This window comes from Osmia lignaria, chromosome 12 (genome assembly GCF_051020975.1).
Source record: "Osmia lignaria lignaria isolate PbOS001 chromosome 12, iyOsmLign1, whole genome shotgun sequence".
Taxonomy (NCBI): Eukaryota; Metazoa; Arthropoda; class Insecta; order Hymenoptera; family Megachilidae; genus Osmia; species Osmia lignaria.
The window spans coordinates 11,284,817-11,309,053 of record NC_135043.1 but is presented as its reverse complement, the minus strand read 5'-3'; the positions used below and the strand labels follow the sequence as shown (position 1 = coordinate 11,309,053).

The window sequence follows — 24,237 nt, the reverse complement described above, 5'->3', positions numbered from 1 at the left end:
TTTGGGGTCTCCGAAACCCCAGATACCATAATGTCAGTATGCAAAGAGAGTTATCGTTGCTTTGAGGTCTCCGAAGCCCCGGATAATGTCAGGACCGTATGAAGAGGGCACAACCAGTATAAGTTTTTTCCAGAGTTAATTTAATTTACTTCATTTATTTTTTTTTGCTTATTAAATAAGCTCATCGAAGGGGAATAACATTTATAATTGTATACCTCTTCTTGGCCTTGGTCGAGGACCCCTTTTATTTCGTTTTTTCTAGTTATTAATTATTTTATCTTTCCTTATGAACTAAAATCCACCCTTTTCAGTTATTAATTATTTTATTCTCCTTTATGGGACAAGTCCACGCTTCCTAATTATTTATTATTATTTTATTTTTCTTTGTGGACCTCGCGGGGACCACTCTTCCCAGTTCTATTATCTGTAGTCAGGGATGTGAACTACGTACATTTCGTACGTACAATCTTCTACGAAGATTTCCACCACGTAAAAAAAAAAAAGAAAATTGTTTTTATTAAAAAGTTAGTTTATTAGTTACAACACTTTTCATTTATTAAAGAGACTAAGCGCTATAAAAATGTTCTTGTAAGACGATCTATCGCGATGGAAACTTACAAAATAATAAATCACAATATTCGTGGTATTAATCGGTCAGCATTGATCCTTGAATTCTATGTGATTTTCAGTATTCGTATGGAGGTGATATCCTTTGGGAGAGTTGATTATAAAATGACGAACGTTCGTATAATCTTTCATTAATATTATAGTATAAAAAGTGTATAAATACGTATAAAGCAATTGTTCCAAAGTTCTGAAGCTTCTTACAATAGAACATTGTATATCCTCCAAGTCTGTTTCATAAATATCAGTTTTCAAATTCTTAAAAAAGAGAAATAAAGAATTACTCAAGCTTTTTTTGTAAATTTACCTTCACAATCTCTTCAAAAAATGACCATATATATATATATAAAATTCATAAGCTCCTTTCGCTTGATACATACATATAAACTTCATAAGGTAATTGAAAAATACATTTGTTTCAATATCACGCAAAAGAACTGGTATATAACTTGGGTCAAATTGCAGATGTAAATCAGTGTAACTTTTTTTACGTATAAAAATTGCATTAAAATATGTATCAACGGCGAACAAGACTTTACGAACAATTTATTTTTAATACATAGCTTTAACGTAGAATATTTTTGTTATCATTTTAAATAAATAATTATCGTTTCAATTTGATTCGTTGAAAAGCTTCTTTCGCGTAAGATAAAGTTTCAATTCTATCCTGCTAAAAAATAAAGGTGTTCTTCTCGGCAATGATGATTAACGCTTCGGTTTCGGTGCTCGGGAGTGTACCGGCTTATTGTGTAACATGTTTTCGCATTTAGGAATGTGACGCTCAGCAGCGGATTGATTGAATTTTCTTCCGCAATGAGGACACTGAACGTAATCGCTGGTATCACTGGCTGGTGGTGGCGGTAAATCGCTGAGTTTCCCTCCTGCAGCCAGGTGCGCTTGCACCTGCTTCGCCGATCGTATTGCATTAATAAAGTCCTCGTGTTTGCGGCGCCAGTTCGACTTCGGTACCGGTTTCTTTAATTTCTGAAACATTACAAGCGACAACCGTTCCATCCCTTTAGAACGATCCACGTCTCTCGTCCTCTTATTCATTTGACCATTTAATTTTCTATATTTTTCAAACGAAGGCATTTAATATTTATCAAATAAATAATATACCTACACTATTAACATTTAAAATTCGGTAAATTTCGTGTATTGAATTGGAAGGGAAGTTGCGAAGGATTGCGAAGGATTGCGAAGGATCGCGAAGGATTAGGACGAGGGACGTTTGTGATCGGAAAATGAGATAAAGGAATACTAACCTCGGGCTGCTTTTTACAGTGTCCTGATCTGACAAATTTTTCGAGATCCGTGCCTTTAACGCGATACATCATCGCATCGAATTGTTTTCTTTTCTTTTGCGCTGTCTTCGTGCAAATCTGTTCGTGAAGGGTCACTCGGTCTTGAGCGAAACGTCGACCGCATATTTTACAGGCTACCAGACTGTCGCTGTAAGAAGATATTTTTAATAGGAGATGGTTAGTTATAAACGAATGTTAATTAATTTCTTTTTTCTGTAAAATAATATTATTAAATAAGCTGTTTCTGAAAGATTTATTCAATGTTCGGATACACTTTCTAACATATTACATAAGCGCATCATCTTATAAAAGTATTATTAATAAAAAAAATGATTAATGTTATATTATTATTGTACTTATTCAGTTAAATTAGAGTTTGCATTTTTAATTTCTAATTTAGTACTACTTTAGAAATTTTTTAATAATGTTCTAATATAGAGCATTAACAATTTTAATATAAATATTAGAGTTTTTGTTTGTTTAAACATTTAATAATGATTTTAGTAAATAAAGTTATATTGCATTGGAACTTAAGAATATTGTTAGATCTGGTAATTCGTCTTATATTAGTGTTAGAGAGAATATTCAAACTTCAGACTGAAGATAATTAACAGTAATTCATGAAAAAATACAATTTCCTTTTTCTTGAAAATTCAAGTTTTAATATGTCATTACAGAAAGAATTCTTACGCGACTACGCCATTTCCTCCACATTTGGAGCTAGTTGATGTTTTCTGCGTAGCTCCGGAAGTCGGTGTCTTCGCCTTTGAAGCTATTTTTCCTTTGGAACCGGAAACTTGACCCTGCACGGAACTACCGGTACAGGTGGACGACATTGCCGAAGGGGATCGACCAGTTTGAGTGGAAGGTATTTGTTTCTAATCCAAAACATATACATTCAATTTTAATAGATATTCAAAGAGAAAACAATTATTTAATTATCAAAAGGTAATACGAAATACCTGTTAAATTCTATCGTTTAATTTAAAAGCAGTAAAACTCGAAAATTTCGTTTGCAAATATTTCGGTTGATTAGAAAATAAAGGAAAAGGAATCCATGTACTGTGAAATATCTGGATTAACCGGGGTTAATCAGTGTCAAAGAACGGACGACATTTTACTATGCTAATTTCCGTCGATTGGTTTTCCGTTTGCTTCTCTTATTCCTAACTTCGAGTCGTCGTGGAAAAATCGCTCACGATGCTCGATTGAAAATGTTTATACAATATAATTTCAATTGATTACTTTAGTATAATATATTATAATAATATTTAGAAAAATTAAAATTTGAAGCCGATGGGGCGTCGTGTAAATTTGATTTTTATTCCAAAGAGTTATTCTATATCTATGTCAATGCCGAATTAAGGAAAGATCTATTCTAAGCTTTTCATTTATGTACTATATCAAAAAATATTTAATGAAATTTTATCTTACGATAAGAGCCCAACTTTCACTCACGTCGGTCGATTGTTTTCTCAACAATGATTTCCTCGGAAGTGAAGCATCGTTTTCCTTCGGCGGTTGCTCGTCGAAATCGATGACAAAAGCATCGCTCCTCTTCGACGCGGCCGAGTCGTTATCGTATTTCGTTTCGGCAGTTTGGTCTCGTAAATGCACACCATTTTCGAGAATAGCACCATCGACGACATCCGTCGATTTTCTCCTACTCGTGGTGGTGGTGGTGGTCGTCTTCCTGTTTCCAATTGGCTCTGTGCCTTTCATAAGAGTTGGTCGTTTCGTCGATCTTGCTTCTTGCCCTTTCATCTCGATAGACGGACGCTGTAATAAAAACATTCGTTTTTGGATTTGTTATTTTACCAGACAAAAAAAGATTAGCAAAAATTCCACTAACGATAAGAAACTAAAAATATTTTCTTCTTTTTTTTTTTTACTAAATACCAGAATATTCTAGTATAAAGAAAAATGAAGAAAATTGCACTTAATATTATCGTGATGCCATTAAAGAACTTTCATTACCCTCGCTACAGTGTCAGGACTCTTCGACGGTGACGAAAGGACGTTTCTTCTCGCACGGCTGCTCGTTTCCGTCGTTTTCGTCGAATCTGGACTCGGACTCTTCGTTACCCTGGAGAAACGTATCGCACATTTTATAAAAGAACGTTCTGCATCCCCTAAAGTGTCGTTCTTTTCTGCGAGATTCTCTGATCGCCTTGGCAATCGTTTCAATTTCAAGGTGTCATTTGCAATCGCTGACTTCGTCGACGTTCCTTTCCTTTCGAAACAGGAGGAGTCGATTGATTTTCGAATATCCTCGATCGATCTCAATTGTTTTACAGACAAAGAAACTTCTTCGTTTCTCGATTTATCTTTTTTTCCCAAAATTTTCTCATTTTTCAAATCTAATTTTTCCAAGCTGTACCTCGATCTAGAGCTGCCAGTTTCAGTCTCCTCTTCAGAATCGTATTGGAACAGTTTTCTCTTACAAGCGGGTGTTGTGGACCCCATCGTGATTCTAGCCATCTCTATGGAGTCTCTAGCTCTAGCAGTTTTCGACTCGTTTTTCTCAATTTCTCGGGAAAGCGTCGAGATACTTTGAGGAAGATTTGCATCGATTTGATTGAGAGCTTTCAGAGAAATAGCCTTAGCTTCCTCGAAGGTTTGTCTTTTCTCTGTGCTGCTTTGAACTGATTCTGTGCCGATGGAATCGAAACGTTTGAGCGCGGATTCCACCGAGTCCGTCCTTTCGTAATTCTTCCTCGAACATTCATCGTTTATGTAAACAATCGTGGAACTTGACTTTCTAGTAGAATCACTTTTCTTTTCATTAGAATCTATTGTTTTATTAATTACTCCTTTATCGAAGCTTTCCCCTTTGATGACTTTTCGAACCAGTTCCATTGAATGCAGAATTTCAGATTCTTTTGTCATTTGAGGCGATTTGGAGCTGTTTTTCTTTTGCTTCAATTGAATAGGACTTGGTGTTTTTCTATGTAAAATTCTCTCGTTTTTTCGATTTACAACTTTAACTTTTTCAATTGTTTTTCGTTTTGAAACAGGAATAATCAAATCATTAGACTTATTTCGAATTTTCTTTTCTTCTCCAGAATTTAGATTCTTCACTTTATTATCTTCTTTTGTAATAATTTTACTTGTTACATTTTTTGAGCTACAGATAGTAGAGTTGCTCGTTGGAGAAGGACTATTTGTTGACAAACAATTTTTCTTTGTATATTCAAAATTATCATGTTTTCGTGTACTATATTTACCAAGAATCTTTTCTTCTCCTAACGGGAAAATTTCAGCTTCGATTTCTCGATCTCCCTTAATTTGACACTTCTCATTTCTTCTAGTGTACCTTCCGAATGTTCCTAGACGATCCGTCTTTTCTTCATCTCTCTTCGATAGCTCGAAAACGCTCTTTCTACCAGGTTTGCGCACCGAATACGTGAAAAGCTCTTCCATCCTCGACCTCCGTGTCTTATCAGGCGATTTCGAGTTAATGCTCTCTCCTCGCTGATGCTCCATGTATTGATCAGGCATCGTGATTTCCTGGATCTCCGCGTCCACTTCGACGGAAGTGGAACTTTTCGGACTCGATTCGGCCGCGGCAACTTTCTTCTCGAAATCAGCAGCAGTTGATATTCCTTCCGTGTTTCTACAATTCCTCCTCGATCCTTCATCCTTTTCATTTTTATCATCATTATCATTCTGACGCTTTATAGCGTCACGAATCAATCTTGTCGATCGTAAAACGTTCACTGTTCCTCGATCAATTTCAGGACTCTTTGATTTTGACTTTTTAATGTTCTTCTGCGATATTGATTTAGATTGTTTTAGTAAAGTGTTTTCAGTGGATTTTCGGTGATTTTTGTTTTTAGGGAATTGCGGATTTAGGCTTTTGCTGTTTCGTCTCGACTTTGGTGACCAGTCACGACGAATGCTATCGATACTTGTCGCCGAGATAGCTTTTTCTGAAAATTCTGCACACTTTCGACTTGTTCCCATGTCTTTTAGCGACAATGGAGACGAATCACGCGACCAACCACCTTTCGCTGATTGAACGATGTCTCTTGTACCGTCTTCCGAGTTTCTGGATACTTTCTCGCATTGGTCGGAGAAGAATCGGGATACTGAGCTTCTTATCCTGTGTTTAGAGCTTTCATCAATGATTTCTTCAGACATTCTCCTTCTTGGTTCAATAACAGATGTATCAATTTTACAATTTTTAAAGTTTACATTTTTAGTTTTGTCAGATTTTCTTTTGATGATTGTTTCTGGGATCACTAACATGATGGTAGCTGATTTTTCAGAATCTGAAGTAAAAAATTGTGGACTTGAAGTGGATCTTCCACTACGTTTCTTTGTTAAATTTGGTGATTTTGAAAATTTTGTATTTTTCAGGTTTGTTTGCAGACATTTGGGGCTTGAACTGCGTCTTGTTAGACGCTCAAAAACATTAGGCATTCTTTTAGTAGTTGGTTTTGATTCCATTTCACTTTTAATTTTTTGGTAAGTTTTGGAAGAGAATGCTTCATCGATGTCTTTAGAATTGTCAATACTGAAATTTGATTTTATAGATATATTTTCTTCAGATCTTGGTTTTATTTTTACAAAATCAGGAGATGTTGATCGACTTCGCGAGTCAATTGCGTAAGTGGTAGCAGATTTCTCAGATTCTTTACAAAAGAATCTGGGACTCTCGCTTCGTCGAGTCCTATCTATCAATTCTTCGTCATCCTTCAAATCCCTCAACTTTCCAGTGTGTTCATAAAAAAACTTTGGATTTTCATTTGTTCGTTTGAAATTCTTTTCAGAATCCAACGAAAATGACATGTCTTCCTCAACATTTCTAGATCCTCTTTGAATCCTGGTCTTGCCTTCATCCTCGCTACGAAATCACAATCAACATAATTCATCTTATTCCTAAAACTCCTTTCATTCGTGTTAATCCTGCTTTACTATCGCGGTTAGAGCATAGATAAAGCATAGAAATGATTCTGCGTGATCCTTTCAGCAATACTAATAACAAGCTAGGACATTCTCTAGTCCTTCTTAAAATTGATTAAGCTGGTTACAAGCCGTGAAAAGAATTTCCTTTCTCTTTTTATTATTATTACTTATCTTCTTCACTGATCGCTGAACATTTGTTCTTTTTCCTTTTCCTTTTCTTTTATTCAAGTCGCTCCACTAAATTCCGAGGCTTCATGCTTGGCTAGCAATTGTTATGCTGATGGAGTGTTTAATATCCTTCGCCCGATTATCCTTTCTCCGATAGCGGTTAAGGCAGAACATATAAATTAGAGCGGACATCTTCTTCCTTGCGACAAAACCGGACACGACTGCGCCTTCGCCTTCTACATACTTTGCCGGAAACGCGTCATTTAGTTGTTCTTTCAAGGGTGATCGCTTCCAGAGAGCATGTATTGTTAGGCTACTACGGTTGCGTGGCTTTTATAAACGAGTCGAGCCTAGTCAGCGATCGCAAATTATGCAACGAGAAATTAATCGGTGAGGCAGAGGGGGGTAAAGTGGGGGGTGGTTGTAAAAGCAGCGACGGATTGTTAGCACTGATTGCCAATTAGCGGCCAGAGAATTCGTATTTGTCAAAGTTCCATTTGATTACTGCCAGATATCTACTTTTAACGTATCGTTTTCGAAAAATAATAATTGAGTATTTTTTATTAAATTAACACGTTCATATTTTTAATATTTGTGAAGTTTTAATTGTGAAAATGAAATGATTGTAGTTTAAATTATTATTATTGTTATAGAATGTTGTTCTATAGGCGTTGTAGTTGTAAAATGTAGAAAATGAATATAACACGAAATAAAAAATTATTATAAATAAAATTAGGTTTCTCTCCATGATAATTTCATCTGGGTTCTCTTTTTATATCAATGTTTACCTTACCTGGAAGTAGATTTAGCTGGGAATATCGGGTCTGATCGTTTCTTTAGAACAGTGCTTGGATTCTTCTTTGTAAGGCTGTTGTTTCGTTTCGCGTTGGCGTTTTTAAAACGTTCCAACCTGGCTTCGGCTTGGGACAACTTCTTGGTAACACTTTGTTTTGGAAGTTTATCGGGAACGTCTACCATGTAGTCCTCTGGGAATTCCTCGCTCTCGAGGTCGTTTTTAACACGATGTTTCAACGTCTCGTCGTACTCCATCAAATGAAGTTTCGCCATCATGCGATTTCTTTCGATCGTGTCTTCGTCTAAAACCTCCTCGATGTGTGTCTATTTATGAATAATTATGAAAAAAATAAATAATTGAAGAAACAGTAATTTAGTTAGTTTGAAGAATCTGAAAAAAATGTTGAAATAATTTACCTGATTTCCATTCGCATATTGATTAATATGATTTTCATCATTTCCAAACTCATCATCGTCAGACGGTTGGCGACCAGAGGGTCCATACGATTCTCGAGTTATCTCTTGGTGATACGAGACGATAGGTTTGCCACCATTCAAATTGCTGTTCACGTCAGCGCGAGCCACTCGCTTTACACTCACGGATTCTCGGTTCACCGTCAAATTTCCGTTCTTCTGCGCGACATTTCCGTTCGTTTGCTTCCGCGGTTTGTTCTCCAGCGGCTCTAGCGGGTAGCTTCTGTCGATGCCTTTCACAGTAGTCTGCCGTCTCTCGTCGAACATCTGCCTCACCTTAATGCCAGCACACAGGTGTTGCGATTAAATGATAATATATCAATTTTAAGTAATTTCTAAATTCTAAATAATTAATAGATACACGAATGTGTCGGTCTATCACGCGAATCAAACCAACCGCGAACGTAAATTCGTTGTTGTACGAAGAAATGGTTAAATACCAGATATTAATCCATTGAAGAAAGCGTGAAAGACGATTTGCACGCGAAGAATCACTCACCTTTCCTCTTTGCGAGGTCGAGGTTGTATGGCTGGTGGTGGTGGTTTTTGTGACGGTGTGTTGGCTGATCGAGGAACCATGATTTGACCCGTTTGAACCGGCGCTACCACGTTGCACCACCTGATAAGCTCTTTGCTGTTGCTGGTCGTAAAGCTGCAGCAACTTCTGCTCCTTTTCTTGTAGCTGCTTCTGCTGGAAACGAGCCTGCGACATTCGCATATGTTTCTCTTTAAATTTCATCATATTTTTTGCTTTCTTTCTTTCTTTCTTTCTTTCTTTTTTTCGTTGCTTCAGCGAGTTGAATGTTGAAGTGATGATTGCTCGACGATTACATTTATTCAATAATTTACAAATTTTGTACTCCACATTTTTTATAATAGACTAATATAATTAGATAAATAATTGTTATATAACAATTCAACAATTTAGAAAACATAGACACTTGATATAAATTTTAATTCTTCACTAAAAACATATTTAAAATCGATCTTCTCACTTTTCCCGTAACTCTACGTAACACGATCAATTTGAAACTTCTATAGTAATAGAACCACGCACGATCAATGTTTCTTGGTTCTATTCAGCCAATCTCCCTAATCGTTCAGGAGTTGTTTCACCTTGAAATAATTAAACGAAACCACGATTCACAGGTAGAATTAACGCCACTCGGTCTGCGACTTCTGGTTAACCGAACCAACGACGATAGTTGCATAAACTATAGTGGAACTGCAACCGATGCATATGCGAAACTCGCACGCCTCGTGCAGTTGCATCGATTCCTTATAACCTACATGCCAAGGGGTTAGTAAACTCGTTACCCTGCTACAACCGATTATTCTATCCTTAATTTTACATCATCATACGATTATACTAGTTCTGATTATACCCTACGAAATTTCTACTCTAATCGAAGCAAAGACATACCGAATCTCTAACTGAAAATTAAACCTTTCAATTTGGTAACTTGTATTATTACTCGATGAAAGTTATCACCGATCGAAGACAAACAGTTGAGTAATGGCGATGCTTATCCTGTACAAGTCAACCAGCACTATCTATCTTTACCAAAAGATCAAGCATTGTTTGATAATCAAGAGGAAACTGCTAATTGGATAGCCGTCGAATCGGCGAGTCCGCAATCAGCCGGTCCGTTAATTGATTTATTCCTAATGAGCCCGTGCAGCTGATCGCTTTGCCTTGTACACGTGGCCCCGTACAAATTCATCACTCGATCTCTATCGAGTAATTCGTAATCATTACGAGACGTTGATTGAATGCGTCCAAGATTGTTACGGGGGTGCAAAACATTTTCCTTCTTATCATTCTTTTATTAATTAATTGACAGTGAATAATTCATGAAAATACAGTTTTTATGCTACATAGTTTAGAATATAAAACCAGATATTTTCATTTTTGAAAATGACCCTGAGGAGCAAGTGGCCGAATATGTTCACCTTGCCCTTAAACAAGCCGCCGCGTATAAGAAGCGAAGATAAAACGGAGGCAAAGGAAATAAAGAAAAAACGGGAAAAGAGAATACCAGAGAAATAAGAAACGACTGAGAAAAGGAGGTCAACATTGAACGTTTCGTAAGAAATCGTGCAATGCCTCGTAATTTTCGTTTATATTTATTAAGGATAGGTACGTTCAAGAAGAAAAACAGAATCGAAAATACTAAAGCAAGTAAAGAAACATCTGATTGATAAATTTACTGCATGAAATGATTAGAGAATCGAGTATTAGATAAATCTGGAAATATACAAAAAAGTTATTATAGTATTCATTTACACATTAAAGTATATTTGGTCAAAATGATCGTAACTCAACAAGTTCGTTTTTTAAAAGTTAACTTAAAGTGATCTAATAGATAAGATAAATAGAATTCCGATTTAATAAATTGAATGAATTTTGCAACAATAACGAAAGATAATACTCTTCGCTTTGATTGTTAAAGAACATAGTATATATTACAGTAATATTTCATCTTCATTACATCAAATTTACGAGAATCCTTCTACAGTGTAATAAACAACGGGCGAAAAACCATCACGGAAAAACAGTGAAATTTATATTCGGATGGCATTCATTGGATCATGATTTATAGAATTGTTTTTCATGATGTATAGTTCAGGATCGAAGCACTGTATCAACATCTCGATTTATTTACACGTATACTGAATTCTTTCAAAATTTCGATTACAAATTAATGAAAAACATACTGAAAAATTGGTATTCAGAGCATCATCCACTCTAAAAATATTACCAACAAGTTATTTGCATTCAATTTAGTATTCTGCCTCTTATTTTTGGTGCTGTTAATAAAAGTGTTGCGTCCAATAAGTTGTAAATATCCAATTTACAAGCAAATTAAAGAACATAAAAATATTCCTTGTTAAAATAACAAATTTATAATTTTTAAATTAATAAGGAAGTATGATTGAATCTATTCGTTGAAGCTTTAATTAATTAATACACAGGTAATTAATTATTAATTAGGTTATTAAGTTAATTCTAATTAAAGTGTGTCCTAAAGCACAAAGTCATTTTCAGTATAAAAATCAAAATCTTTGTTAAGGATCAATTATTTTTTACAAATTCCAATTGCAATTTGTACTCGTCTTACTTCCAAAAATTAATTCATAAAACGCACAATTATTCCGTTTAGAAAATATACAACAGTGTAGTTTAAAACGCACAGTTGATCGTGTATGGTAATCAAATCGAACCTTGACAAATGCGAATTCTCTGGTCGCTAATTGCCAATCAGTGCTAACAATCTGTCGTTGCTTTTACCAATTTCCAACCCCTTGCCCCATTCACCGATTAATTTCTCGTTGCATAATTTGAATACAGACTAATTGATTTGTACCGAGGATAACATCTATTTCTAACTGTAGTAAATGGCTTCATTTATATTTGATTCTCTTAAAGATCCTCTTAAAAGTTAAGACTCGTTTCGAAAACACAGTTTCGATTTGAACTGCTGCCGCGAAAAGGAGAAACTCGCTGTCACATGAATGACACATGAACGACACTCGGACAACGTTCTGGAAAGCAAAAGGAACAGCTTCTCTTCTGTACATGGTCATATGTGTCAAAGCTAATCTGTTGAATATTGTACAAGTATCATGATTTATAGAGTGCCTACTATGAAATTTAAGCAATATGTATATTAAGAGGGAATTTAAATTCAGAAATGAATGAAAAAATTTGTACATTTGAAAATTTGAGTATTTGAGTGCAAGTCTTTTAAGAAAAGGAACAATACCATGTTATCCAAATCGGAGAAGGTAGATTTCAACTCTTGAGCAGCCCAGGAGGTTTCCATGTCCATGGATACTCCACGAGCTTCCAGCTGTTTCGATCGAATAGATGTATTTTTATTTTCTTTCTTTTGCTTATTTTGTTTCATCCTTTTTCTTCTCTTCTTTCAGCTACATTGACAAACAATACTCTCTTCTCATATCCTTCCACCTCGTTTGTTCCAAACGAAAGCATCGATTTTACACCTGACACTTACATACGTCCTTTTTATCTTACGTTTTATTATAATCTCTTCTTCTTGGATAACACTCGAAAGATAACCGTCTCTCTATTTTGTAGTCCATTGTTCGCAGACGTGACACAACAACGTTCGCAAAACTCAACACACGTGCAACGGGTTCAACTTCCTTCAAATTACAAGTTTACATTCCCTGTGCTGGATGAAGATACTAGAGGTGTTCCAGAAACAGATGGTCAGGCATCAAAGCTGTGTTTTATAGTGTTAATATTAAAATAATTAAATTTGTTTTAAGAGAAATTTATTAAAGGTAATTATTCGTTGAACGCCTAATTTCAATACGATTCTGCGAATTAATTTAATAAAAAGTATAAACATGACATGTGTAATTCGCGAAATTCGTGTAAAAAATGAGTATTCAAACGAAAATATACCCTTAAGATTCTTTGTCGAGATAAGGATTCTACTTTACTTTCACTTTTAAAGTAAGTATAAATACATTTAAAGAGACCGTGAAGAGAGCCTCAATTTCAATTGAATTTTCTATTTCATATTACTTTCATTTCCTAAATTTTACATTGTTCCTTTCAAAATTATTCTTTTAATATATGAAACTTGTTCGTTTAAAAATTATACACATAATTTATATTATACAACTGGAAAAATTTATAAAATTCCATAAAAATCACATAGCAAAAAAATGTATAAAATTTATTTCATCAGTTTTCACTTACTATTATCCTATGACAATAATTCAATCCATTCGATAATAATTCAAATTACGTAGTATCCTTTTATCAAAGTGAAATGTTGAATATCATTTGTTTTCGATCTTTCGAGGGAACTCGTTATTTTTTTCTGACGTCAAATAGCTTCTGCGATCAAAGGTGAATTATAACCTGGCGACAGAAGAAAACGGCACTGCGAAGGTTACTATCACAACTGCGTTGTTACCAACCCCTGTGTGCTTGCCTTTTATCGAGGCGCATGTGCGACTTTCCTACCCTTAGAATGTTAATGACAATCGTGTTATTATCGAGTGGCAAGAATCTAAGCGAAGGTAACTTCTGTGCCGGCATTCGTGATCGACCTTTTTTACAGGGTGTTAAGAACGAGCATCAGGTCATTTCAGAACATACACACGCGTTCGATGGAGTAACTCCTTTTCTGAAGTTGGTTCAAAAAATAAATCGAGAACGTGTAAAATAATAAAATACCATCGGTGATAGCTCGAAAATTTCAAATTCAAAAATTATTATTTTTTTTGCCTCGCGCAACCCGCTGAATTGTCAAACATTTTATTCAAAATAGCGTATGCAATATTACAGTTGCTTTCACGAAGCGACAGCGATCCATTTCAATTTCAGCCGAAATGTATCTCGCTGAAAAACATGCTCGAGTGCACCAGAAGTTCAAGGGAATCGCGTGTAAGCTGGATTATTTAAAATTTCACTTCCAACTGCATCGGAATTCAGAGTTCAAGGTTTCTCTGAAGGAATTTACATGATTCTTGTTACGAATAATGTGTTGTGTCGTAGAAATTCTTTGAATTTTATATCGTTAAATTTGATTTCGCACCATAAAAGAGTATCTTGAATTTTTCATCAAGACGACACACGTCTCTCATCGATCGCTACCTTCTTCATTAAAGTTTCCAACTTGGGAACGTTCTAATGCATTCGTGACCAAGAGTCCAGTTCAATTTCGTCGCTTTTATTCGTGAATGCAATTCACAAATGAACAGGGAATTCGAGGCACTTGAATTCTCTGCTAACGTAGAGATTCCAAGTTGCTCGAGTGCAGAGTTCAAGGTTCCTCGAGAGTATCGTCGGTCGTGCGAGATGATTGGTTTTCGGTCTGTCGACCGTCGCGTCGCGTCCTAACGACTCGAATATTCCGTGGAGGATTGCTTTCTCTTCAACCTGCGTCTGCACACGGATTTCTGCATTTTCATTTGGTGCCAGGATGGACAATGCGATCGGGACTGTTCTATGATATAGGTACACGCGTTCGATTCTTCGATTCGATTCGATTCGATTCGATATTCTTCGATAAAATGCATCCATCGCGAAGACATTCGATCACTAAGAAATTGCATTTTCTTTCTTATACACTATTATTCCTACAGATGTTATAAAAATAGATGAGGAAGAACTCATCTTTCATTTTCCTCATCGGGGTAAGTATTATACCCGGCCGAAAATTGAAAACGGACCTAAACCTACCCACTTACGATTTGATGCAAAAAGTGTTTAGAAAAGTACATAATTACAGGTGATGAGGTAACATGTTCTCTAGGCAGATTTTTTGTTTTTTTCACACCTTCCCAGCAGCGTCGGAAGGTCAGGCGTGGGTATGGAGAAGTAAACGTAGCGTGTGTAGTTATGGTCAAGCAATTTTTCGCATTAGCGTCGCCATTCTACGCGAGAATGCACTTATCTAACTTCCTAGGAACGAACCGCTTGTTAGATGAAAAAAATTTTTCAACAAAATGCTTTCCGATGGGAAGCCTCTTTAATGAGGGTTTTTACCAGTATATGGGATTATCCTTTCAGAATTCATTAAACATGCAAAGTGTATAAAATACTATTTTGTATCCTGGTGTTCTGCTGACATTAATCTTAGGACCACATTATAATGTTGACTACTGGCTATCAGCTAAAAGGGAAAGAACGCAGAATTGTGTTATTAGCGTTGAAACACGTGGATGAATCTGAAATGTGGGTTTGGAGCAAGGAGGTCCTCTCGTGTTAACGGTGATCCCGTATAAATAATTGATGAGCAGCCTCGCGGCGATTTGTAATTGTAATTTCGCGGAATACTTGCCCAGTTAAGCAACGTAATTACGGCTCGTGGACTCGTTATCCTGGCGACTCACGGAGACGTCTCTCTATTCTCCAGATGTGCTTCTCTTTTTATGGGAAACTGTGTTGATATCGAGAAAAATCTAACGATTGATGTGTTAAAATAAGAGAATTTCTTTATGGATAATAATTATTGTGTTTATTAATTTTGAAGGTAGGTATACGTTTTTTGTTTGATCTCGCTGAGTAACTTATAGAATTATTTAAAGATAAAAAAAGAACGTGTCACAGGATTTAGGCCAACGTGGGTAGGTGAAAAATGGTAAGAAACGACCTACGCCAGCTTGTTCTCGATATGCAGACGTTTTGTGCGTTATTTATGTATCGATGTATCGATGTATCGATGTATCGAAAAGACGAAGAAAATTCTTTCCTTCTTGTCCACCCACGAAAAATTGTTTCAGAGGCACCTTGAGAATCTATCGAATCCTAGGAAAATTATCTGCTCCACTAATGAGAATAACTTACAAGTATTTCGATGACAGCAATTACGTGGGTGACAGAAATATGTACTTCCGCAAACATTCCGCCATTCAATCGTCGTTCCTTCCCTTCAAAGCGTTGTTCGAAGGGGTCAAGAACAAAGTAAGCAGATGATCGGTATCTACGGCAAAGTAGGAGGTATAGGGACCGTCTGATGACGGGACGAAGACGGAGGAAATGACGTCACGTTATTATAGTTGGCTGGTGGTAGCCGGTTGCGGTTGACAAGCCAAGCGCGTCTACTACCGACTCTTTCGATCCCTTTCGTACTCTTTTCTCGCTTTACCAGAATGTCCGTTTCTTTCTTCCTTCAATCAAGGGTCTGCGCCCTTTATTCTGTTACTCGAGATTTCGTCCTGGTCTCTGCATCGTGCAATCGAAACTGCAGTTCCGGTTGTGAAACGACAAAATGAGAGATTGCGTTGTGGTTTTCCGAGGAAATTTTAATATAAGATATTTTTCATAATTCTTGAGAAAAAGCATTATTGTCTTGTCAATTTACACTTGAATTGTGTTGTTCATTTGACTATACTTAATATCCTAACGATGTCCTCTCCATCATCGAAAATTCTATATTATCTGAAATTGCCATCGTGTCATGCTTTCTCATGTTACAAGATGTCCAACGATCATCGTTATCGTCGTTCCAGCAATAGCAACGATTTGGCGAGCACCGAATGTTGGAGCGAAGTTTGCTGGTCCCCGAAGTTACAAGCTGACAAATCAGCTGTGCGAATGGTGCCCACTCGGCAACATGCGTACGGCCCGTACTCGTCGATTTTGGCTACATCTGTACGTGGGTCGTTAGATGTGTGTACACCAGCCGAGAACAAGATGCCATATATGCGTCCAGTCAGCGCACATGGTTATACATACACGTGGGCCAAAGGAGAACGCGTTACAACGCCGCCTTAACCAGCTCGAGTCGAGAGCATTTCAAGATTACGGGGCTGGCAAGGACTCGAAACGAATATTTCTGTTCAAAGTATTTCAGGTATGATAGTTTTGCTGACGTCTTTGGAACGTTTTAAAAGATTGTAGGAAGTTGTGGTGATATAAGAGCGTAGGAATATAAATATTTTAAATAATTGAACAAATTTGCTATAAAACAGAATTTCTTCTTATATTGCTGATTTTAATTGAAAATATCGATAAATCAGGCTTCCTCAGGAAAAATGATATCGTCAAACACGAGTGTACATTATTCAAATTCACGAACATAATTCACTGAGCAATCATTATTTCAACATAAAAAAAATTACAAGCTTTCATGAAATATGCGGTGGTTAAAGTATTAATAATAAATTACATCGAATCGTTCCATAAAAAAAAGGTACTAAAACATCAGAGAGTCAAAAGTGACCGTAATTCAGAAAGCAGGTCAAACCGAACCGTATCTTCGCGAGAACCGTTTTTTATTGTCTGTAAAAGTTGAATCGGCTGCCCGAAATGGGTGCCACCAATAAAGATACATTCTGTATTGGCAAGAGAAGCAAATGCATATTCATACCTGCAATAATTCCAGTCGCGAGGAAGCCTGTGGTGTCGCCATGGTTGGTTAAATCCCGATCGTTCTGCGACCACTCGACGGGTGATGCTCCGTTTTTTTCTGGAAACCAGAAGATAATACGAATTATAAACACGAATTTCTCTCTAATTTCATTTATTTAATGTACACTACTGCCAAAAAGTATGGATACACACACGGTCAACTTTTATTTTATATTTAACACTTTCAGTGCAATATTGCAGTGTACCGAAATTTTTTACCAAGATTGTACTTTTATTTCGTGACATTAATGTCTCCACGCAAAATACAGTACCCTGACAAATGGATTTCTAGTTTTCGCAACGACAAAAATGGCGACATTTATCGTTAGTACCATAACATCAAATATAGGCTCTCGGACGACCTAGCGTCCGTCCTTTAATGGTTAATAGAAATTCGAGGCTACCTCTGGGGTCAAGCACTCGGAGAATCGTGTACGAAGAAGGTAGAAAAACGATTGTATGTATGTATGTATGTATGTATGTACGAGGAAACGTAATTGCGGCAAAATTGAACTCGCCCACTCGTTGCCGATTCAACCACCCACGATTGAAAACGTTCGATCTTGATCCATAGCAACCGGTTGAAAGAGAAACAACGGATCGATTCGCACGATCCACCTTTCCTCCCACGCACTATCCTTTCTACGGCTATTACATTTCGTGAACACAACGATTGGTGAACGATACGTTAATGCAGCTAAATTGGTGAGGAATCACCTGTTCCAGTGATTTCTCTTTCTTTCGTTTAATGCCGGCCGTGATAAATGATAATATATTTATTTAAACAATATATATGTATAGTATAAAAAAATCGAATTATTCATTTTCTTCTTTTTTTTTCTACTGACTAAGGAGAGATAATCACGTGAATTACAACACGTATATCAGACGCACGTGCTCTTTGGAGAGCACGTTTTGTTATCCACTGTGGCACGTATAAAAACGTTGTCGTGTATATTAATCAAGAAATAGCATGGTGTAATAAACCACGCGGTTTATGTATACTGCCTAGCACGGTAAGTGACTAAACAACTACGTGAAACACTGTTACTTCCAAAAGGGTAGATTCACCCCATTGAAGTTGTAATTGGCCTTGACGATGCTCCCTGCAGGAAATCATTGACGCGACATCGTTCGTCGTTGCAATAGTGTTTTTAGGCCAGCGGCTATCGTGACTCACGATTCATTACGTAATCCTGACAGTCTTTTATGGTTAAGAAACTGAGCGACACCGCTTCTTGTTTTCGATGTTCCACAAACGATGGAACCTCGTCCCGTTCACGCTCGAATTAGAACTTCTCCGTTCGTTTATGGAGAAAGCATCGATTACGACCATGTACATACCTACATGCAAGCTTGCAGTCGAATCCTGTTCGATTGCTCCATCGAGATTAACAAACTCGAGACAACACCGGGGAACAAATGCAGCCACGAGCGAATCCGCTCAACTGTAGGTATTTAACGATTCGAACACAAAGCTGTCGATCGTGATCGATTTGCATCTTGTTTGCCGGAGAGAAATGTAAATTTTTGTATTCGACAACTGGAAAGAGCCTTAAGCAACTAAATTAATCAAGCAATTGATTGATCTAAAATTCGAAGAATATGAATGGAGATTGTTTAATTAAGTTTAATTAAGTTTAATTAAGTGGATTAGAAGATATTTAATATGGAGAGCGTAAATCTAACCGTTTAAACCAGAAACGTCTGCTGACCCAGGTATTCGACTCCTCTTATTGCCTGGATTATTTATAGTTTTACTTAAACTTACTTCGCTAGGATTACCGTACGGCGTACGCTACTCCCATGAGCATGGTCACCTCAGGTACACGACTTCATTTCTATAATTAAACGCGGGCACCCGCGAGAGTGCGAGGCCATTTCCGATGGAATTCCATGCCTCTCTTTCGGACTCGATTCTCAGGTGTGCGTAGAAATTCTACCCCCTTTTTTCTTAATGCGAATAACACGCGACGGCGTGATAGGCAAAATGGTTTCAAGAGTACAGAAGAGTACAAAAGATTACAAAAGTATATTTTATTTTTGAATTAATGGAACATGTTGACTTTTCTCAGTATAGTAAGCGATAGAGGATGGTTTTGTGGACCCCCCTCTAACGTAAACACAACATTCGTGATCCGCATATACAATTAGCCACGCATTCGCACATGGCACGCACGTGTTTGCCGAAAGCGGGCAGAAAACATTACTCTCCCTACTGTGTACAACAGAATCCATTCTATCTACCCACTGTTAATTGATACATTATTCTAATCAATTTACGATCGTTTATATTCACTTTAATCGGTTCTATTCAAAGTGTACCTTCGTTAGTTATCCAAACAAATCGTAAATGTTTGTTTTTCAAATTAAATGGTATTCGAAAATTGAAAAAAATTGTTTAAAAGTACCTATATAAATAACAACGATCAAAGCAGAGTGTATAGTTTTAGATCTTAAAAAGAAGATATTGAATAATACCGAATGTTGTAAATTCATGTTAATATTGCCATGGACGAAACCGTAAGGACGAAAAATTTGCCAAGCTTCCAAAGTTTCAGTTAAAGGGAAAATAGAGATAAAATCTGTCACTCACGTGGCAATATAACGAGAGTCCACTGTACAACGAATCAATCGAGTAAATTTTAGAAAATCCTCTTCTTTGGACGAAACACAATTTGTTCCTTGCCAAAAACGATTAATCTCGGGAGTCGAAGAAAATGCTTCTCTGTTTACAAAGCGGCGCGCTCCATAAATTACCTACTTACAACTACCGAATCCGGTGCAATTAATCTTGCGAACAGTCGGGAAAAAGAACACTTACCTGGTTGAGAAGAGGTGTCCCGACGAGAGGTGATTCGCAGGTGATCCTTGTGGCTCGTCCTTACGTGAAGAGGACCGATGTAACACTGACAGTTCCGCCGTCCCTCTCTCCTCGTTCGCGAGAAATCCCACCTTTGCTCAGCTCCCACCATTTTCGTCCTTCTCCCACCAACCTTCTATCCCTACGATCGGACAAGGACCGAGCGAACGATTCCAGGTGTCCAGGTCTCTGTCAAATCGAATCAAAACAAAGCGAATTAAAGGGACACGTTCAGTAAGAAATTTGAAGAAATTCTATTTTTGGATTCGAATCCTTTTTTAATATACAAGATTTTCAAAATATTTATTGTTTCTTGTTTTAAGTTATTCAAGTAACCTATGTAGTTAAATTTAACAATAACAATTACGCTTACAACGTGATTTGAATGTATCCTACAAACGGTAGAAGAGAAGAAGATAATTGTAAACGTAGGCGTTCCAATGGACAGCGGGTGTTTGTTTTCAAGCCACGAATCACCCTTTTAAATTAATAATCGCGACGTGAATGTAATTTATGGTAGATAGATGTTTGAAATTGAGTCTGGAGTGCGACTTTAGGTTTCACAGAGATTCACACTATGAATTCTCACACAGCAACCCCTGTAAGGCTTCGTCTCTAGGAACTGAAGTGGAAGAGACGAACAGGTTGCACGTCAAAATGATCGATTGCGAGTCTGTAATGAGTATATGTACATTACAATATGCCACCTTCAAATCTATAAATGGCTATAGCTTTTCAAAATACGTAAGTAGAAAAAAATGAAATAAATGATACGTAGGATGAGTAGGTTGAGTAGTTATTTTTCATTCTTTTTTCTTATAAAACTTTTATCAGGATATTTGCGACATATTTCTGATTAAAATGATACCAAAGACGATATAATTTGAATTACATTTACTTGTTAAATTGGATACAGGGAGGCATAGCGAATGAAGAAGAAAGAGAAACCGGGAACGATGTCCTGAGCGTTTCGCTTTCATCGAATCTTTACTGTAATGCGAGGGTTAATGGTTTAAAAGAAGAAAAATTTGTTGACCAACTGTACAGTTATGGTACAGTTATGGTACAGTTATGACGAATCGAGGATACTTTCGCTGCAGTGTGAACAGTGGCGGGCTACGAATCAGGAGCACAGTGATACATTTACGGTGGCCGGTTAACGAGCAGCAATTACAATTTCCTTTCGTACGTACGCGAAATCAGCGCGATAACCATAGGCGTGCAGCGAGCTCAGCCGGGCGTAATTTTAATTAGCGTGCCATAAGATGCTGGTTTCGGGCCAACGTTGTAACACGAGGCAGCCCATGAATCAGGAAACCGGAGGTTTCCTGGTCAGAACGTGCTCGAGATAATCTTCTCTTCGTTCTGTGAAATACGCCAGTTTCCTTGCGCCTGTCCACCCACGTTGCTCGATGGATCACCGTTGCTTTAATTCAGCCGGCGAAAGGTATTCGTTACTGTCGCATGATAATTTCATAACGGGCTACGTTGGGAAATTTCAGCAGCATGGAAATTCTTGTAGTAGGGAACGTTGAAAAATTTGCCACCCTTATTAACGAGTACCTATTCCTGCAGACAGCATTTTCAACTATACAGAGGTATGTTGGAAGAGATTGTCAGCAAGTACGGAATATTCCTGAGTACTTTGGATATTCATTCCTCTATATCCAATTACTCTAATAACTTGTCAAAATATAATTATAATTATTTTTAAAATCGTCTAATCACTGAACCATCATAATTCATTCGTAATCAGAGTCTATTCATTTATAAAATAATCCGCACTTAACGACAAATTGATTCACTCTAGATGTTCTTTGAAATCGACGCTCTTCCGTGACGAAGAATTTTTCTTTTGCTCGACGATCTTCTTTCATCAGCTTATCAACAGAAAATAAAAGATCGTTGAAACGCCACAGAAAGGGTTCTAAGCGTGGGTGGTAGCGAGCCATTAATTAAAGGGGATCGAATTAATGCTCCTGTGGTAAGAGCTTAGCATACTCGAAGTCTGTATTTAAGGAGAATCGAGATCCTACAGCCGCAGTTTCTGAGGTTGCTCGTACATACGTAAGCATAAGCTAAATATCCTGTATCCTACGAAACTCTTCCTTTAGAATTTTGTCACTGAAACACCTGGTTAATCATTACCTCATTCTGGTTTTTGCTCTATCCGATTTTAATGCTACTAGATACAGGAAATATTTCGCGTGTAGAAAAATGCAGTTCTCTTGTAATTTAGTGTTAACGGTAACACGTCCATTTACTTGGAAAAACCTCTGAGGATCCCTTTTCCTTTTTCCACTTTTATTTTCCAAACCGAAGAACTGAATCCATTCGAACGTGGAACAAGAGAAAAAGTCCATTTCGTAATTACAACATACCGGCTTTTCGAAAGCACCGAACGCTGACTCGTTCTTTGCTCGAATATCCCAGAAAATTATTCGTTGAAAAAGAAAAAAAAAAAAAGAGATATAGTAAAGAAGTCAAAAGCATATGGAGCTTTTATTTTATACAAAACACTGCTAAACAAGAACGGTTTTCACGGAAATTAATTTTTAATTTCTTTGAATGAAACAACGTGTAATTAGTTGAGAATGTAATTAGTAAAAGGAATTGTTAAAAAATGAGAATGAAAACTAATTTAAACTTTAAATTAAACATTGGGTCAGTGAAAATTCGAAAAATATAAATAATTATAGACAGTTTAAATATTCTACTTGTATCAATATTCATGATTGATGAGCGTACTAAACGCTCTCATGTCCCATAAATATTCAACTTTTATTACTTCTGCAAAGAACCATTATCAAACCTTTTCCGGTGTAAACAACGTTAACTGCAATTCGATTGGTTTGAATTGCAATAAGAAATGAAGGTTGCCGTTTATTTTCAATTTCACGTCATCCGACGGGCTCCTCGTAAAATTACAATTTACATTTCAGGTGGGTGGCAGGAAACGAGTTAAATGACTCACCTGCTTCTTCTGACATCTTATATAATTCTTACCTGTTTTATATAATCGATCTAGTACGTGTTTCATTCAGACATCGATAAAAAACAATGCTGATGTTTCAATAAATGTGTAAAGGTTGTTCCGAATAAGCTTTTAACTAAAGTTTTATTTATTTTAGAAAATAGAGGTGACTTTGATAACGAGTTAGGTTTTCGTATGTTTCGGATAAATTTCGGAACAATACATTCGATCGGTTCTCAGGCGATCGGAGGTGGCCCGGTTTTTCGCGATTTCGATCGTCGGAATTGCGGAAAGCTGATTCGAAGCGACACGCTCCGCTCCACAAAGGCGTCTCTCTCCGTGCGCCGACTTCGTTTTCGGCCAGAGGACCGAATAACGCGCGACGTGACTCCGAAGATTGCATTTTCGCGAGATGAAAACTGCAGAAATAGGAATAAGCGGGTGTCGTTCGTGCGAATAAACCGTTGGGGCGTGCGGGAATTCAAATAAACCCCGGCAAGGAAGCGATATGACGTGCTCGAACTGGCATTCCAACGATATTACCGTAGCCTTTCGTGGCTCGAGACCGATTGAAAATAAAGTCGAACCCGGTGACAGGGAACCTCGTGATTGCTACTTCAACCTGCCCGGAATTATATTGTACCGTCCCGCCAGTTGAAAACTCTTTGTCGGTCGACGAAAAATTCCCATCTTTCCAATGGGAAACTTTTTGAAAATTTATTTCCTTCATTTATCAAGCTGTTTCATAACATATCATCAATCTAATGCATAAATCGTTTTTTGTACATAAGAAGGCAGAATATTAATACACTGTGACTAAGAAATTATTGAAACATGCTAAAAACAATTTCAACAAGCAACGACCTACGCAAATATGAAGTCATCGATGTTTGCATTGTCAGCGTGACTCGAAAAACACTTATTCGTCAGTAAAATAGATAAGGAAAAGATTCCATGTAGTATTAATATTACCGCAATAAAGATTAGAGTTTTATGTTAATAAAAATTACATATTTTTACTATCATAATTTCAATACCTACATAGTATTTTGCTGAGAAAGACAAAGTTGGAAAATAAGAATGCTTATAATGGAGTGGTGAGGTACTACACGCATTATACTATAATAATAAAAAAAAAAAAAAAAAAAAAGAGAAAAAAAATGTATTTAAAAAATTACTTCATAAATGGTAGAATCGATAAAACAGGGAAAAGTGAACGGCTCTT

General features: G+C 36.8%; 1 protein-coding gene across 2 annotated transcripts; it reads right to left on the bottom strand.

Annotated features, from left to right (window-relative positions):
• Positions 1-197: 197 nt before the first annotated feature.
• Positions 198-17,233, bottom strand: LOC117610125 (uncharacterized). Of its 2 annotated transcripts, none has more exons than XM_076691397.1 (9): positions 17,135-17,233; positions 8,776-8,979; positions 8,220-8,552; positions 7,801-8,126; positions 3,906-6,777; positions 3,387-3,707; positions 2,619-2,806; positions 1,890-2,076; positions 198-1,599 (listed from the first exon to the last, which is right to left on the bottom strand). In XM_076691397.1, exons 1-9 carry the CDS (start codon positions 17,174-17,176, stop codon positions 1,330-1,332), a joined length of 4,743 nt encoding a protein of 1,580 aa, XP_076547512.1. In that variant the 5' UTR covers positions 17,177-17,233; the 3' UTR covers positions 198-1,329. The 2 variants fall into 2 exon arrangements, with proteins under 2 accessions (XP_076547512.1, XP_076547511.1); XM_076691396.1 differs by having other exon boundaries at positions 199-1,608.
• Between the last annotated feature and the right edge of the window lie 7,004 nt (positions 17,234-24,237).